The sequence below is a fragment of the Phyllostomus hastatus genome, unplaced genomic scaffold (genome assembly GCF_019186645.2).
Source record: "Phyllostomus hastatus isolate PE091 unplaced genomic scaffold, TTU_PhHast_1.1 phas_scaffold_501, whole genome shotgun sequence".
Taxonomy (NCBI): Eukaryota; Metazoa; Chordata; class Mammalia; order Chiroptera; family Phyllostomidae; genus Phyllostomus; species Phyllostomus hastatus.
The window spans coordinates 8,662,838-8,678,354 of record NW_025334033.1 but is presented as its reverse complement, the minus strand read 5'-3'; the positions used below and the strand labels follow the sequence as shown (position 1 = coordinate 8,678,354).

Here is a 15,517-nt window from a genome sequence, read left to right as displayed (position 1 = left end):
AGCCCGAGCAGCGCTCCGTGGCACCGCACGAGGTGCTTGGGTCGGGAAGAGGCAGACGGAGGACCTTGAACCTACCTTAAATTGAGGGTTGTGACTAGCAGCCACCTGGGTCCTAGGTCAGGGCTCGGCCGGGAGGGACGAGGAGTGTACGCCCCTCCCACACCCCAAGCAGGGTTTACACCAGCTCTGCCTCCACCCAGCGCCTGGGCGGGGCTGGTTTGTCTGCGGTTTGTTTGGGGTGCCCCTGGGCCGCTCACCGTACTGGTCTGCTGAAATGGGGCCCACATGCAACCCTGTCTCCCGAACCCAGGTAGTCGCAAAGATCAAGGAGCTAGTGTCAAAGAGAAACTCGAGAGGTCTGCCCTCCCTAGATTATACGGGTTTAGAATTAGGGCTCAGACCTCTCGGGAAGCATCCTCGGCCTCAGATCAGCTCTGAAAGGTTGCCTGTGCCTGGGAATTACCCCTGGAGTTGTGATTAGGTTTGGGGCCCATCCAGGAATCTGAATTTTCTTCTTCTTTTTAAAGCAGATTGCCAAATTCTCAGAAACGGATGCCTAGACCATAGTTGGAGAACCATTTCCTTAGCTTCTATTCCCATCCCACAGAGCAAGCAGTAGGAAAGCAGAGAAGGTAGTCAACAGGGGAGCTGGACCTGATAGTGCGGCCTGCCTGAGACTGGAGTGGAATGAGAGGCAGCCCCGGGAGGGAGGAGGGCTGGCAGCTGGTGCTGCAGAGCTGCACAGTGTAACTAACAACCGAAAACTCCCAAAAGAACCAAGGTAGAAGGGCCCCCCTGCTCTTCCATTCATAACTCAGGCTACACTTTTTTTTTTTTTGGCTTTATTTGAAAACCCATCTTTTTCACATATAGCATCAGGAGAACAATCAATTTCCCCTAAGTAGGTGGCAGACCTTGTAACCCACCTTGGCTGGACGAAACAGCCCATTCTGAACGTCACCAGGCCGGTTGTTCTAACTACACCTAAAACCCAGCAAGACCATTTTAGCCACATTCATCAAATAGCAGGAGGCAGAGCGGAGAAGTGAAAGGTCAGTGCCAGCAAGCCCTGGGTCTTTCCCGCCTCAGGTTGCAGCTGGGCTGGGGTGGGTATGGAATAGCACTTGGCCACAGGCCAGGACCCAAGTCAGAAGAGGCATCGCTGGGCTGAGAGCCAAGAAAACCAGTCCTCTCTTCAGAGAACGCAAATGGGATGGAACGACCCAAACCTGGTCCTCTCTAAGCTGCATCCACGAAGCTGCGCAGTGGGGCCCCAAGAGGGCATTTCCAGAATCCCCATTTCTACTGCTCTGGATTCGGGCTCCAGCTCTGACCTTGGAAAAATCTAACTGTCTTGATCTTTTAAAAAAACACGGGGATGGCTTCCCCCCAAATTTATGAGCTTTCTTCTAGCTCTAAGTCTCTTACCACTCCGGGCTTCCAACTTCCTTTAAAAAATCCCTGGGGATTTGGAAAAGGGAAGCTAGGACCTCTTCTCTCCTAAGCTCCAACTCCACCCACATCCCCCTTTCACCCGTGAGGAGACTGAAGGGCAGGAGCAGGACGTGGACCAGCCACTAAGGACACGGCTGGAGCCAGACAGGACGTGGTAGCAAGTCAACTGCTTCTCTCCCAAACACCAGTGTAGCAGCAGACGGGTCTGCTTCATGATATGTTTAATACAAAATGGCAGCAGCCGCTGTGCAGTTGTAGCAAAATTAGCCATAGGGTGTCCAGAGAAATGCACGCAGGCAGCCTTGGCTGGAGTGGAGCCAGCCAACGCAGGCCCGTTGCCCTGTCAGCTGTGGGCTGTCCTGTGGCCAGGACTGGGGGTAGTGGTGGCGCAGCAGTGCTGAAGGGCTCAGAGGTGCTGCCAGAGGCCAGTGCCAAGCCAATCCTTTACATGCATGCCAACCTCTGCCCCACTGCAGCCTCTGGGTGGCACATGTGTTTTGAGATGCCCAGTTCCAGAACTCCACCCCAAAATGGTGGGGTGTCAGCCTTACAGAAGGAAGCCCTTGGAGGGATGCAGGGGCTGTGCTGAGTGGGAGCCTGCTCACAAGCTGCTGGGGACTGATGCCTCTAGAAATTGGCAAAAATAAAGGCTAGGGGTTTCTCTGGGGGGGGAGGGGGCTGGGGGGTTCCCCCTGGAAGAGGATACCAAGTTCAAGCAGATGAGCAGGGGGCTCCCTGCTAGATGCTCATCCAAGAAAAAGAGGTGACTGCCTACCCTGGAAGGTGGGTGCATCAGGCTTGGAAGTCAGAGAGCAAATGCACAGGATCACCAAAGCCCATCCCAATAACCCCAGAAAAGCCACTGTGCTTCCTGTCGTGTCCATTTTAAGCCACAGAATGCTTTTTTTCTGGGCTGGCGGGCTGGCTGGCTGGTCTGGCTCTGAGGCCCACAGTGCTTGGCAGCTAAGCAGAAGGACTTGCCACACCTCTGCTTCCAAAAAAAGGCCTCTAGGTGCTGGGAAGAAGGGTGAAGGTGTTGGGGTTAGTGGAAGTCTGCATTGAAGGCTCTGCCAATGACCAGTCGCCTGACCTCACTGGTCCCAGCTCCAATCTCATACAGCTTGGCATCTCGCAGAAGGCGGCCCATGGGAAAGTCGTTGATGTAGCCATTGCCACCTGTAGCCGGGGTTTGGGCAGAGAAGAAAGAACAACAGGAAAAGTGATGGGCGTGGGCAAAGCAAGGGAAGAAAACAGAAAGCCAAGGATACAGAAACAGGCAAGAGGAGGAGAGACCAATTAAAGCGCACCAGCCAAAGGTGGTGAGAGGGTGGGGCCTGGGGAATACCTTACCTGGAAGGACAGTGGACAAGGGGCTGGAAGGCCACCCAGAGTGCAGAGGATGGCAGGCAGGCAGAGGGGAGGACCACTGGCAAGTATGGAGAAGGGGACAAGGAGATACTGCATAGCACTCAGTGGGCGCCAGCCCCAGGGAAGTGATTTGCACAAGTCACAAAGCTGGTCAGTGGTAAAGCCAGGAAGTTAAACACAGGCCATCTGGCTCCAGTCTGTGCAGCTTTGAAACCAGGCTGTCCCACCGCCGAGGCATCTCTCTCTCTCTCACTTCCCAGTGTCCACAGGGCTAGGTGGGGAGGGTGTGAGGGGTGTTGCTGAAGGCAGTAGCAATTTGTAGCCTCCAGCAATTTTCTCATTTGCCTTTCTGTGTTCTCCCGGTAACTGGGGCAGAAGGAGCCGAGGGGCGACAGCTCAGCTGCAGCTAGCTGAAGCTCCAAGTGAGGCAGGGAGAGGAAACCTCAGAGGCAGCCACAGGCTCTGGGAGCGAGGGAAGCCCTGGGAGTGGGGAGTGGGGGCCACTCACCGAAACACTGAATGCCATCCAGGGCCACCTGTGTGGCGCACTCAGCTGAGTAAAGAATCACACCTGCGCAGTCCTGTGGGAGGAGGTCGCAGGTTAGCAGGGCCCAGCAGCCCACCACTGCCTCCGTTTGGGCGGGCCTTACCTTGGCGGTGCAGTGGCCCTCATCGCAGGCCTTGGCGACATTGTAGACGTACTGCCGACATGCCATAAGGCGGGTGTACATGTCGGCCATCTTCCCCTGCATCAGCTGGGCACACAAAGAGGTCACAAGTCAACATGCTGGAGCCACATTCCTCTCAGACACTCCCCCTAGTTACCAAAAGCAGATCAGCAACCTGACAGCCAGAATGGGAACATCAGGGCACAGAGGGCTGAAGGACTTGCCGAGGATGACAGAGATGGTAGCAGGTCTGGAGTTAAGGCCGGAGGGCGGCTGCTGCAGCCTGAATGGCCCTCCACCTCCACCGCCCTCATTAGTCCTGAAGGTCTTCAGGCCAGAAAGTTTGGTTAGAAATGCCATTCCCCTTTCCCCAGGCCTCCCGGAATCCACATGCCTCACCCTCCAACCTTACAATGCCTCCTTCCTTCGACTCGAACAGGAAGTGAGGTGACATGTGACGAACTTCCAGACAACTTCCAAAGCCAAGTAGCAAGCTGAGAAAGCCTGCACTCCAAGCATTCAAACTCATTTTGCTGAGGAAGGATAGTAAATGCCCCCCGGAGCATTTCCTGTGTACTCATTTGTTAAAGAAAACTCGAACCCAATGGAAGAGCACATTTCAACAAAGCATTCCACTCACCTGGAAGTGGCCGATCTTCTGGCCAAAGGCTTCCCTAGCGTGCAGATAGGGGATGGTGTGGTCCAGGACAGCCTGCATGAGCCTGGTGGGAGGAGAAAGACACTGGGTAGTGCCTCACTGTTCCCCAGCTCCCGCTGGGGTGGCAAAACGCCAGTGTGAAAACTCAGTGAGACAGCTCAGTGAGACAAGGAGCTGGAGTTCTAGGGCGGAGGAAGGGAGAGGGAGGACACTTGTCACCCCTGCTCGGTCACTGCGTGGACGGCCCAGGGCTTACACAGGACCCTGTGCAGTGAGTGGGGCCTTAGAGCCTGGGTGTCCTTTTTTCATCTCCTGTGTAACTAAGCAGTATTGCTCCTCAGGCCTTTTGTCTGTCTTTCAACTAATCTTTCCCTTCATCATGAAGAAGTTACACCTGGGAGGAGAAGATTCTTTTTATCTCCAGGAGAGAAGGTACACTGGCCAGGGGGCGGCTCCCCTCCACCCACCAGGGAAAGGCTGCAGCTGCTATTTGCCAGGGCAGTGCTTGCCAAGGAGGCGGAAAGCCCAGCCACTCCCTCACCCGCCCCCCCAACCCCGCCCGGCCTCACACTCACCCCAGGGGTCCACCAGCCAGCACCAGCCGCTCCAGGTCCAGCCCACTCATCAGCACATAGACGCCTTTACTTAGATGGCCCAGGATGTTTTCAGCTGCAGGGAAAAGTGCTGGTCAGAGGGGCGAGGGCTGTCCACAGACTTCCCACATTCATAAAAGCTACTGGGTTTGGTGCCAGGACTCGCACACAAGGCATTAACATATGTCACCTGGACCTGGCCGGTAGCTCAGTAGCTCGGTTGCTTAGAGGTCCTCTTTGAAAGTGGGAAGATCTTTCTTATCTATTACTAAATCCCAGAAGCCACACACACAAAACAGTTGATACATTTAACCACATTAAAAAAAAAAACACTCCCGGCCCTGATTGGGTAGCTCAATTGGTTAGAGCATTGTACTGACAGACCAAGGCTGTGGGTTTGATTCTCCTCAGGGCACATACAAGAATCAGCCAATGGGCCCTGGCTGGTGTGGCTCTGCGGACTGGGCACTGCCCTGTGAATTGAAGATTCGCCAGATTGATCCCCAGCTAGTACACGTGCCTGGGTTGTGGGCCAGGTCCCCAGTTGGGGGCATGTGAGAAGCAACTGATCGATGTTTCTTTCTCTGCCTCTCTTTCTTCCTCCTTTCCCCTCTCTCGAAAAATAAATAATAAAATCTTTTTTAAAATCAACCAATGAATGCATAAATAAGTGGAACAAATCAATGTTTCTTTCACTTCCTTTCTCCAAAATCAAATTAAAAATTTAAAAAATAAAATAAAATGTCACCTGACCTTCAAGTAGGGTGTTCTGGGTGCGAGAAAAGGATGGAGTTTGCCACTTTCAGTCAGACGCAGAGTTTGCTAGATAGACGCCCCCCCCCCCCCCCCCATCCACAGGATCAGACACAAAGGCCTGATCCTTCCTTCAATCCTTTGGTCTCCTCCCCCTCCACTGCCTTGGATGGGAAAGAAGAAAAGCTAATTTGGTCTAGAAGTCAGCCAAACCCTTCCCGGTTTTTTTACACTTGTGTCCATAATTATTACTCTTTCCCCCAGGCTGAGCCTGCTCTGGTCCAGTATCATCCGTCTCCGCCCCTCCAAGAGTGGTCCCTGGAAAAGTCGCTGTCCAGGAGATGGGCCATTCAGTGCTGGTGACAAACTGCTGAGCACCTCTCCCCCACGAAGCCAGGACCCTTGCAGTGTTTTCCTGCTTACAAAGAAGGGGCCTGTACTGACCCCCCACTCCCTTGATGCGCCTTGTAACCAAAGTGCACTTTTCTTGGAAGATGGATCAGGTGGTGAGGGGTTGGCCTGTGGCTTCGGTGCGTGAGGAACAAACCTAGTCGGTGATCAAATCTGTGTCTGTGGTCTCATTAGCGTATGAAGGGTGTGCGGGCTCTCCAACAATGTGTCGCATTTTCAGCTACAGTTCAGGGGAGAATATACTCAAACTGAATTGCCTTCCCTTCACTGAGTCTAGCTTCCATCGGTGTATTTGGACAGTGTTTTAGCGTTGTTAATGAACACCTCAGGCAGACTGTACAGGGAAATGCACAGACAAGGACGTCTGAAGGGCAGTAACGGGCAAGGGCAGACCTATCTTTCTGTTCCAAGCCCAGCACACTGTGCTATCCACACAGAAGCACCACCACTCACCTCGGCCCCAGCCGGGCACACAGGGAAAAGAGCTGCCCGCAGCCCGCAGCCCCAGAGTCCCCCGAGTGGGGGGTGCGGGCCAGAGCAGTGGCGGGCCCACCCTCTAGCCACAAGTCACTGGTGAGCTAATGATGGGGAGCCTCTCTAACCCACAGATGGGCTTTGTTGGCTTATGAGGGGTCAGCACAGGGGCGCACCCTTTCTCAGACACTCACCGGGAACCTTGCAGTCTTCAAAGACTAGTTCACAGGTGTTAGAGCCCCTCATCCCCAGCTTGTCCAGCTTCTTGGAGGTGCTGAAGCCAGGCATACTCTTTACAGAAACAGAAGGTGGCCTTGATTACAGACCAGGCCCCGAGGGGGTCTGGTAAAGGGAAGATCCCTGCAAAATGCCCACCTTCCCATCAAGTCCCAGTACTTGTTCGGCACCCCAGCATTCTACTCCCAGGCCCCCTCACCCCTGTACACAACTGCCCCGCACACAAGTACTGAAGTCCTGGAAGCTCCAGCCCCAACGCCCCCCACCACCTTCTCTCTGCTGGCTGGCCTTCTCCCCACTTTTCCCGGGAGCACTTCTTTCTCAAATGCCTGATCCCTGGGGCCCGCCTGACCCTTCCGGCTGTTTCCTTTCCTTAGGGAAATCACTTCGAAGACATTCTCACCAGCCCATTCAATTCCTTTGGCCCTTTGGCCCTCAGCCATCTGTATCTAATTGAGTCCCAGCCGGGATCAATTCAACCACCTGTGTGCTGAGACCTGGGCTAATCAGAGGCAGCGAGGTTAAGTGCCCAGAGGAGCACGTGTGGCTCCCCGCACCTCCTGGCTGATGAGAGTGGTGTTACACAACCCTGACGTTTCCATCTGAGCCAGGCCCTCTGTGCTACTCACTCACTGCTCTGGCCTTCCAATCCGAGCCAGCTACTCCCTTCCTCTCCCTAGGGAGGGCATTATAAACGTTTACAACACTAATCCATGAAACCATCCACCTACTCCCTCACCCCCGTGATCCCCAGCCCTCACAGGTGCCCTGGCCTTCTACCTCAAGGTCACAAAGAAGAGGGTCCTCCCCCATCACCTGTAACCAGCCTCACCTCTTCTCCCTCAACTCTCCATTGTTCTGCACACATCTTAAGTCATCCTTCTCCTATTTGCCTTAAACTTTCCTAAAAAATTGGCTCAGTTCTCTCCCATCTTTAAAAACACTCAAACTCCCAAATTTTCATTCTAATTTCTGCTCTATCTCCCTCTTGCCTTTATTGTCAAAATTCAAAAGGTGCAGGCTTCAATCAGGCTGCACTCGCTTCCCACTCACGCAGCCCCTGATGACACCTTCATTGTGAAATCCAGGTGTCTCCTTCAGCCTGCATTTTCCTGGCCTGGTGGCCAGCTCCACTGATCTCGGGCTTGACTCATCCTCCCTAGATTCCACTTTTAGGCCACCCTCCTTGCAATCTGCTCTCCCGCCTCACCCCCACCCCAGGGAGCCTTGGCAGAACACATGGGATTGACTGTGGTTTGCAATCAGCTGAAGAGCTCCATCTCTGGCACCGCTGTCAGCAGACAAGGTCCTCCCATGGTGCACCAGCCCTTCACTCACCTTCTCCACGATGAAGGCTGTGATGCCCCGAGAAGCTGGTACAGCAGCCAGATCTGTCTTGGCATAGACAATAAGGACATCGGCATCGGGGCCATTGGTGATCCAGAACTTGTTGCCATTCAGGATGTAGTGATCTCCTAAGGACAGAAACTTGGCTACTAACCAGCAGCAGTGTTGGCCCGGCTCAGCCGGTCAGTCCACAGACCCGCTAAGCGGGAAGCTGCCCAGTGGGACGCAGTCCTGACAGTCTAGCAGAGGCCACCCCCGGTTATTGCTCCCTCACCCTGACAAGGGCTGTCCCTCTATCCATTTCAGCTCCTGAGTCCAGAGAGGCCTCACCTTTCTTTTCTGCTTTTAGCTTCATGGAGACAACATCAGAGCCAGCATTGGGCTCACTCATGGCCAGGGCTCCGATGTATTCGCCACTGATCAGCTGCAAGGAAAACCCCGAAGGGCCTGGTTGTGACTTCAGAAGTACCCACAGGAGCTCAGGTGCTTCTCGCCTGTTCATACGACACCCCTTCAAACTTCTAAGACTAGGGTGTTGGTAAAGTGTTACAAGGCAAGTCCAGTATCTATCTACACGGCTGAAAATATTTCTCCTTTTCCTATCCCCTTTGCATAGGAAGCAAGTCCTAGTCTTCTGTGTCTTAGAGCTCTCTGCAAATGTTTTCCACTGATGAATTCAGGAGGTCGGGCCCTATTTTTAATTTTTTTGACTAAAGTATTTGAAAGCAAACCCCTGACCCCTTCCTAACCATATCTGGTTCAGGGCAGCGAACTACAAAGGCAAGTCTGACCAGCCCTCACCACCAGGGGAGGGTGCCTCGGGGGTGGTGGTTGCATGGTGAGATCAGCGTGTTTCTCCATTCCCATTTTCTCACCTTGGGGAGGTACTTCTCCTTCTGGGCCTCATTTCCATTGCGAACAATTTGATTGATGCAGAGGTTGGAGTGAGCACCATAACTGAGTCCCACCGCTCCAGAAGCTCGGGATATCTCCTCCATCACCAGCACATGCTCCAGGTAGCCCAGGCCAGAGCCACCATACTGGACTGGGAGTGGAGGTTGTTCAGGGGAGCAGAAAAGGCAGCCCAGGTTAAACCAGGACATTGACAGGAACCTAACATTTACTGACAACAGAGAAACACCCTTATGGCACCTAGTCCACGTTCCCCACTAACACAGTCAACAGGCTGATGCCTGGGACTCTGCTTACGAACACGCAGAACTGGTTTTGTCTGCTGCCTCTGTCAGCCAAGGTGTGGTTCAGGAAAGTCATTACAACACCTGCTTTACCCCAGAGAGACCTTTTCTTGAGGACAACAGAAGCCGAGTACCTACTATTCAGAAAGCTACAGAAGTGCAGAGGCAGATGAATGCAGATGACCTGGGGTTTAACCAAGAAACACAAAGAGGGAAGATCACAGCACAAAGAACAGACTCAAAGCAAAGGTAAAAGGCTGGAGGAAGGTGAGATTTTCATAGCATAGGTTTGAACTACCAACACGCTGCACACCTTAAACTTACACAATGTTACATGTCAATTGTATCTCAACGAAAAACATTAAAAAAATAAAAAAGTGAGGTTTCTGGTCAAGATGGAGACACAGGCAGAAATGGCTCAACTCTTTGCACAATCACATCAAAAATACACTAAAAAATAGAACAACCATCACTCAGGAACGTCAGAAATCCAGTTGAATGGAAGTCTGACAATGACGGAACTGAAGAAACCACATCCATCCAGACTGGTGGGAAGGGTGCAGATTCGGAACAGGCTGGCCCCACACCCATGTGGATAAAAATGGGGAAGGATATCTTGGGAACAAGGAGCCCCAGACCACACTAGGCCCCTCAGATCAGGAAGATAAGTCCCCTTCTGGCTGCGAAAAACAGTGGAGGTTGAGTCACTGAAGGAGGCTGCTGGAGTCCTGAGCAGTTCCTCTTGAGGAACCCACACATGAACTCACCTACTCAGACTCGCTCCCTCTGAGCTCCAGCACCGGGGTAGCTTGAAGGGCACCAGTGGTGCCATATCTGACACCATCAACCTGGCCAACACTGTGTGACCCCCCTGGGAGATCCCCAGAGGCTCTGTCCCACCCAAGCTACTTTTCCATAAAATGATTCATCTTGGCTCCTAAATCCTATCCAACAAGCCACAGCTGGCCTCAGTGAGCCCTAGCGGCAGCCAGATTAGAGTCACAGCTTGGCTTCACCTGGAAATCTCCAAGTCCAGCACAAGTAGCAGCCATTTCAAATCGCTTTACAGCTCAGGCAGGGTGCCCAGACGAAACACTGCTGGGGGCTGACCTTGGTCTGCACCACCTAGGAAACCACAGGGCCAAACACTCAGTGTAGGACAGCTATAGACCACACTGAAGCACCACCGCCCTGCCCCTGCACAGCTGATCCTCCATGGAGGGCAGAGGTTGGTGGTCAGTGGTCACAGCCAGGCCTTGCAGCTGACGGGCCTGGGTAAATCCCTCCCACTGACCTACCAACAGCAACCAAGGCTCAACTACTAGAGAAGGGTGTACTCAGCCCACACAAAGGGCGCACCTCCAGTACCCAGCTTGGGTGATAGGGGAGGCTGTGCCACTGGACCCTATAGGACACCTACTACATTAGGCCACACTATCAAGACACAGAGCCAAAGCAGCTCTACCTAATACATAGAAACAAACACAGGGAGGCTGACAAAATTAGGAGACAAAGAAACATGTCCCAAATGAAAGAACAGATTAAAAACTCCAGAAAAAGAGCTAAATAAAATGGAGATAAGCAATCTGTCAGATGCAGAGTTCAAAGCACTGATTATGAGGATGCTCAAGGAACTTAGTGAGGACCTCAGCAGCATAAAAAAGACCCAGTCAGAAATGAAGGATACACTAATTGAAATAAAGAAAAATTTACAGGGAAACAATAGTAGAATGGGTGAAGCCCAGAATCAAATAAATGATTTGGAACATAAGGATGCAAAAAACAACCATGCAGAACAAGAAGTAAAAAGAACCCAAAAATGGGAGGACAGTATAAACAGCCTCTGGAACAACTTTAAGAGGCCCAACATTCGCCTCATAGGGGTGCCAGAAAGAGAAGAGAAAGAGCAATAAATTGGAAATCTATCTGAAAAAAAATAGAGAAAAAAAAGTTCCCTACTTTTGTGAAGGAAATAGACATGCAAGTCCAGGAAGCGCAGAAACCCAATTACGATCGATACAAAGAGGCCCACTCCAAGACATATCATTATTAAAAGGCCAAAGGTTAAAAATAAAGATAGACTATTAAAAGCAAGAGAAAAGAAGTTAAGTTACTGGAAGGTTGCCAGTTGGGGGGGTGGGTGGGGGGACTGGTGAAGAGGTGAGGGAATTAAAAGTACAAATAGGTAGTTCCAGAATAGCCATGGGGATGTAAAGTACAGGATAGGAAACGGAGTAGCCAAAGGGCTTGTAAGCATGACCCATGTACATGAACAATTGTGGGGGGATTGCCTGAGGGAGGTAAGGGGTACTGGGTGGAAGGGGGCAGAGGGGAAGGATCAGGACAACTGTAATAGCATGACCAACAAAATACAATTTGAAAAGTAAAATAAAAAAGCAAGATTAATAACAGGGAACAGGAGAGCCACAGCCTGAGAGAAAATCTGGGGGGCAGCGAGGCCGAGGGCAGAAGAGATGCTGGTAGGGAATTTCAGAATTCCTCCTAAAAATGTGCCTTTTCCTTGGCAGTAGATCCAAAATCAAAGTGGCTGGGTCATCGGGTACCAACCCCCTCCTCTGCTGTTTGAGTCAACCCTGGTGAGATCCTCTGCACATGTTCACTCTGACCAAGAAGTCAGGCTCATCCAAAGCCCCACAATTCTAGGAAGCAAACCCACAGGGTGAGTGACAAGGAAATAGCCACCAGGACAACCAAGCAGAAACCAGAACTCATATCTGGCTTTCTTTCCAAGGTTCTCATTTCTAACTACCTCTTTCTTATAGTAAATCCCATTTGATTCAGAAGCATATTGTCTGTGGTGGCTCATGAACCTCCAAGAAACAGTGGAAGAGTCTTGCTTTGAAGTTCCCAGTGGCCTTCCCCTTATCCTTTTCTATTAAGGTGGCCTAAATTAATTTTTAAGTGGCTTCATTTTATTATTACTCATGATGTAACCGTCTGCGATCAGTTCAAACCCAAGAATTGTCTCCAGGTGGAGAGGGGAAGATATAGGGAGAAGTACATTATGTCCCACCTCTACTCCAATGCCCAGTGAATACAAGCCAAAGCAGGGTGTACCATCCAGGCTTTAGCTGGTGGGGCCGCAGGCTCATCTGTTTACTGGGTACTGTAAGCCAGGCTGGGCCTCTCCTTCAGACACCAACATCCAAATCAGAGCCCACCAGCTCCCTGCCCTTTATCCCTGAAAACAAGTAGTAAGACCCACGGGGACACAGGACAGGCCCAGGGACAGTGTACTGAACACATCATCTGGCCACCTCATGTGTAGGCTCAGACAGGCACCCCTCTCCTCCACACCTTCATCTCTTCTCAAATGAGCCCCAAGGCTAAACTGTGTGCCCAGATGTTATATTGGTAGGGCAGGGCTTAGGGACTGGACTAGGTACTAAGACAGCTGCTACAGTCACTTGGGGGAGCTTACTAAGCATGCAGACTTCAAGAGTCCAAGGGACCCTGATCTAAGTGAGCCACAGTGGCCTAATCTCTTCCAGTTCTCAATGTCACTGCCTAAAGAACTGGAAGGGCTGGCAGTCAGTGGGTGCTTTCCCAGAACCAAGGGGAGGAAGTTCTAGGTTTCGTTGAGCACAATCTTTCCATTCCTTTCACACTTCTGTCGGGGCTGATATTAAAGGGCATGCAAGAAAAGTTCTCTTTAGGCAATGAAATTATACTCACCAGGGGCTGTGATGCCCAGGACTCCCAGGTTCCCCAGCTGCTTCCAAAACTCCTATCAACAAAGCGGAGTGAGTGCAGTGAGTTGTGAGAAGGCAGCCAGTCACAGGTACCTGGACGGCTGGAGCAACAGACCCAAATGCTTCACAGAAAGGAGCTGCAGTCTTAAGGAGGCTTCGTTTACCAGAAGATTGCATGAGCTCTTTCAGGCTGCAGTGTCTCTCCCAGCCCAGCTCCCAACTGCCCCTCTGCCCCTCAGTGTAGGTCTCGGGACTCACTCGAAGGTTCTTGAATTCATTGCTTCGATCAATCTCCTGGGCCTGGGGGGCTAGATGCTCCTGAAGGAACTTAGCCATGGTCTGACGAAGCTAGAGGGAGACAGGTGGACACAGATGCCTCTTAAACAGTATGTCATTGCCCCTGAAGACAGCGTCTCCACTACTGAGGACACATTCAGGAAAACAGGCCCCAAGATACCTCACCAAACAGCATCAGACTGCAACTTAGAAGCACTTTGTTTATATTTCTTCAGTGATAGACTCACCCCTCTTTCTTTTTAATTTTTTTAAAGATTTTATTTATTTATTTTTAGAGAGAAGGGAAGGAGAAAGAGAGGGAGAGAAACATCCACCAGTTGCCTCCTGTACGCACCCCAAGTGGGAAATGTCCCGAAACCCAGTCGTGTGCCTGGCATGCACCCTGACCAGGAACTGAACCAGCATGCCCCGCTTTGCACAACCATGCTCAACCAACTGAGCCATCCCAGTCAGGCCTTCACCCCCGTCTTGAGGTCCTAACTACAGACAGCTGGAACATGACTTTTAAAAATGCCACTCCCCTACATAAAATCATTCCATGGCTTTCCTTTGTACTCAGAAGGCCAAGGTCCTGCATGAGCTGACCCTCACTGACCCTTCCAGCTTTTCCCAGTACCCTCTCTCCACAGGCCCGCCCCCGACCCCTCGCCCTGGCAGCACTGTGCGCTCTTCAGTTCCAGGAGCCTGTCAGGGTCTTTTCTGCCCAAAAGGGATTACTACAGCAAAGCCAAAGGTCGTTGGTTTGATTCCCCGTTAGGGCCCGTGCCTGGGTTGCAGGTCATGTCCCTGGTAGGGTATGTAGGAGAGGAAACAGATGTTTCTCTCCCTCTCTTTCTTGCTTCGCCCTCTCTCTAAAAATCAATCAATTAATTAATTAATTAGTTTAAAATATATAAAGGTTTTACTCAAAGAGATTAGAAACTTCTTGGCAGGAAAGTTTGAGAACTAAAATTGACTTCTAGTTTTCCAGGTTGGTTCAAATCTCTGCCTGCAGTCTGTAAACACAAACGGGCCTTGGAGTTCCAGGAGGCACTGGCACGTGCTGGCTATCGCCATGGGAGAATCATGTTGGTGGGGACGTGAGGAACTGTGTCGAAGAGAACGGTCTCTTCCCTCCTGACAGGGCTCTGGTTCAGCTCCGGCTGTAATGACATCTTTCATGTATTTTGCTCAACTTTGTGCTCGGCTCTGCGGGGTCAGATCATACTGCATTAAAAAACTCCATGCATGAATTAAAGCATGCATTAAAACATGCATTAAAATACATGTTTTTTGAAGCATGTATTTAAAAAGATTTGTTGGGGATAATGATTAACCTGTATGAGAACCACAGCCTTGGTGTTCAGATGTAAGTAGGCTTCCGACAGACTGAGGACTTTTTTTTTGCCACATACGGGTTGCCCCTGCCAATTCTCCACCAAAACACTACCAGTCTCCCAGGAGTTTTCCTACCTGACTCCTCATCTAACTCTCACAGCTAGGCACACGCCGCGGCTGAGTGGCCGAGGGGCAGAAGAGTGGCAAGCAAACCAAGAAGCTGGCAGCTGGGGCCAGGCCAGGGGGCCTTGGGGCTGAGGAAAGGGTCAGGCTCTCTACCTGCTTCTGTTCCTCGTTTAGCCCGTTGATCGCATCGTCCACCGGCAACAGTGAGTGCGCCCGCTGGGAAACCAGGCAGACCAGCGGGGACAGCGGCGTCTGCAGCCTCCAGCTCGTCGCGCGCCGTCCCAGCAGCCAAGCCACAGTCGCCATCTCTTCCTTGGAACAGAGCCAAGCCGTAGCGGAGAGGAGCCTGCCATTTGGGCTCCACCAATCCCGGGCTTCGCGGCCCCCACCAATCGGCGAGGAGATGGGTTTCCAGGAGCCTATCACTCTTCGCTGTCCGCTGAAGGCCGCGCCGTCCTAGCCAAGACCCGAGCCAATCAGTTGTGACCCCCGCCAGCGGACTCCGCGTGAGGTGGTTGTGAGTGCCCAGCGCAGGACGTGGTGGCTTCAGCGCTAGGTTGCTCTTCTTTAAAAACAGTAGAAGACAAACGTCTTCCTTTTATGAATGGAGGATATAGTATCTCCCCTGTGTAGAAAAAGCAGTTCCTAACTGCAGAAGTCTACCTCGGTGGGAAAGCAAATGTTAAAATAGCAAAGGGGAAAGCTCCCCAAAAGCCTGGTGTTTGAGAATAAACTGTTAAAGCAAATCTGGGGATCATTCAGACTGGGGAAGTAGGCTTGCTCTGGTGTGCATTTAAAGAACTTTTTAAAAACAAGGGCTTCCAAATCAAATAAACAGAATGAGATACCTACGTTTATGTATTTATTTTATTTTTTTTAAACATGGAAGTGGGAGAGATACCTT

General features: G+C 51.6%; 1 protein-coding gene across 1 annotated transcript; it reads right to left on the bottom strand.

Annotated features, from left to right (window-relative positions):
- Positions 1-825: 825 nt before the first annotated feature.
- IVD (isovaleryl-CoA dehydrogenase) lies at positions 826-14,951 on the bottom strand. The gene is made up of 12 exons (XM_045823383.1): positions 14,767-14,951; positions 13,132-13,221; positions 12,857-12,908; positions 8,840-9,009; positions 8,295-8,388; positions 7,956-8,092; positions 6,575-6,671; positions 4,725-4,818; positions 4,132-4,213; positions 3,474-3,578; positions 3,332-3,404; positions 826-2,631 (listed from the first exon to the last, which is right to left on the bottom strand). Exons 1-12 carry the CDS (start codon positions 14,917-14,919, stop codon positions 2,498-2,500), a joined length of 1,281 nt encoding a protein of 426 aa, XP_045679339.1. The 5' UTR covers positions 14,920-14,951; the 3' UTR covers positions 826-2,497.
- Positions 14,952-15,517: the final 566 nt, after the last annotated feature.

What these genes read in the sequence shown, in the direction of transcription:
- IVD (XM_045823383.1), bottom strand. Translation starts at nt 14,919, where the DNA reads ATGGCGACTGTGGCTTGGCTGCTGGGACGGCGCGCGACGAGCTGGAGG. An exon ending in ATGAATTCAAGAACCTTCGA is followed by an intron (nt 12,909 to 13,131) that starts GTGAGTCCCGAG and finishes CTTTGTTGATAG; the next exon opens with GAGTTTTGGAAGCAGCTGGG. An exon ending in CTGGCTGGTGGACCCCTGGG is followed by an intron (nt 4,214 to 4,724) that starts GTGAGTGTGAGG and finishes TCCTCCCACCAG; the next exon opens with GCTCATGCAGGCTGTCCTGG.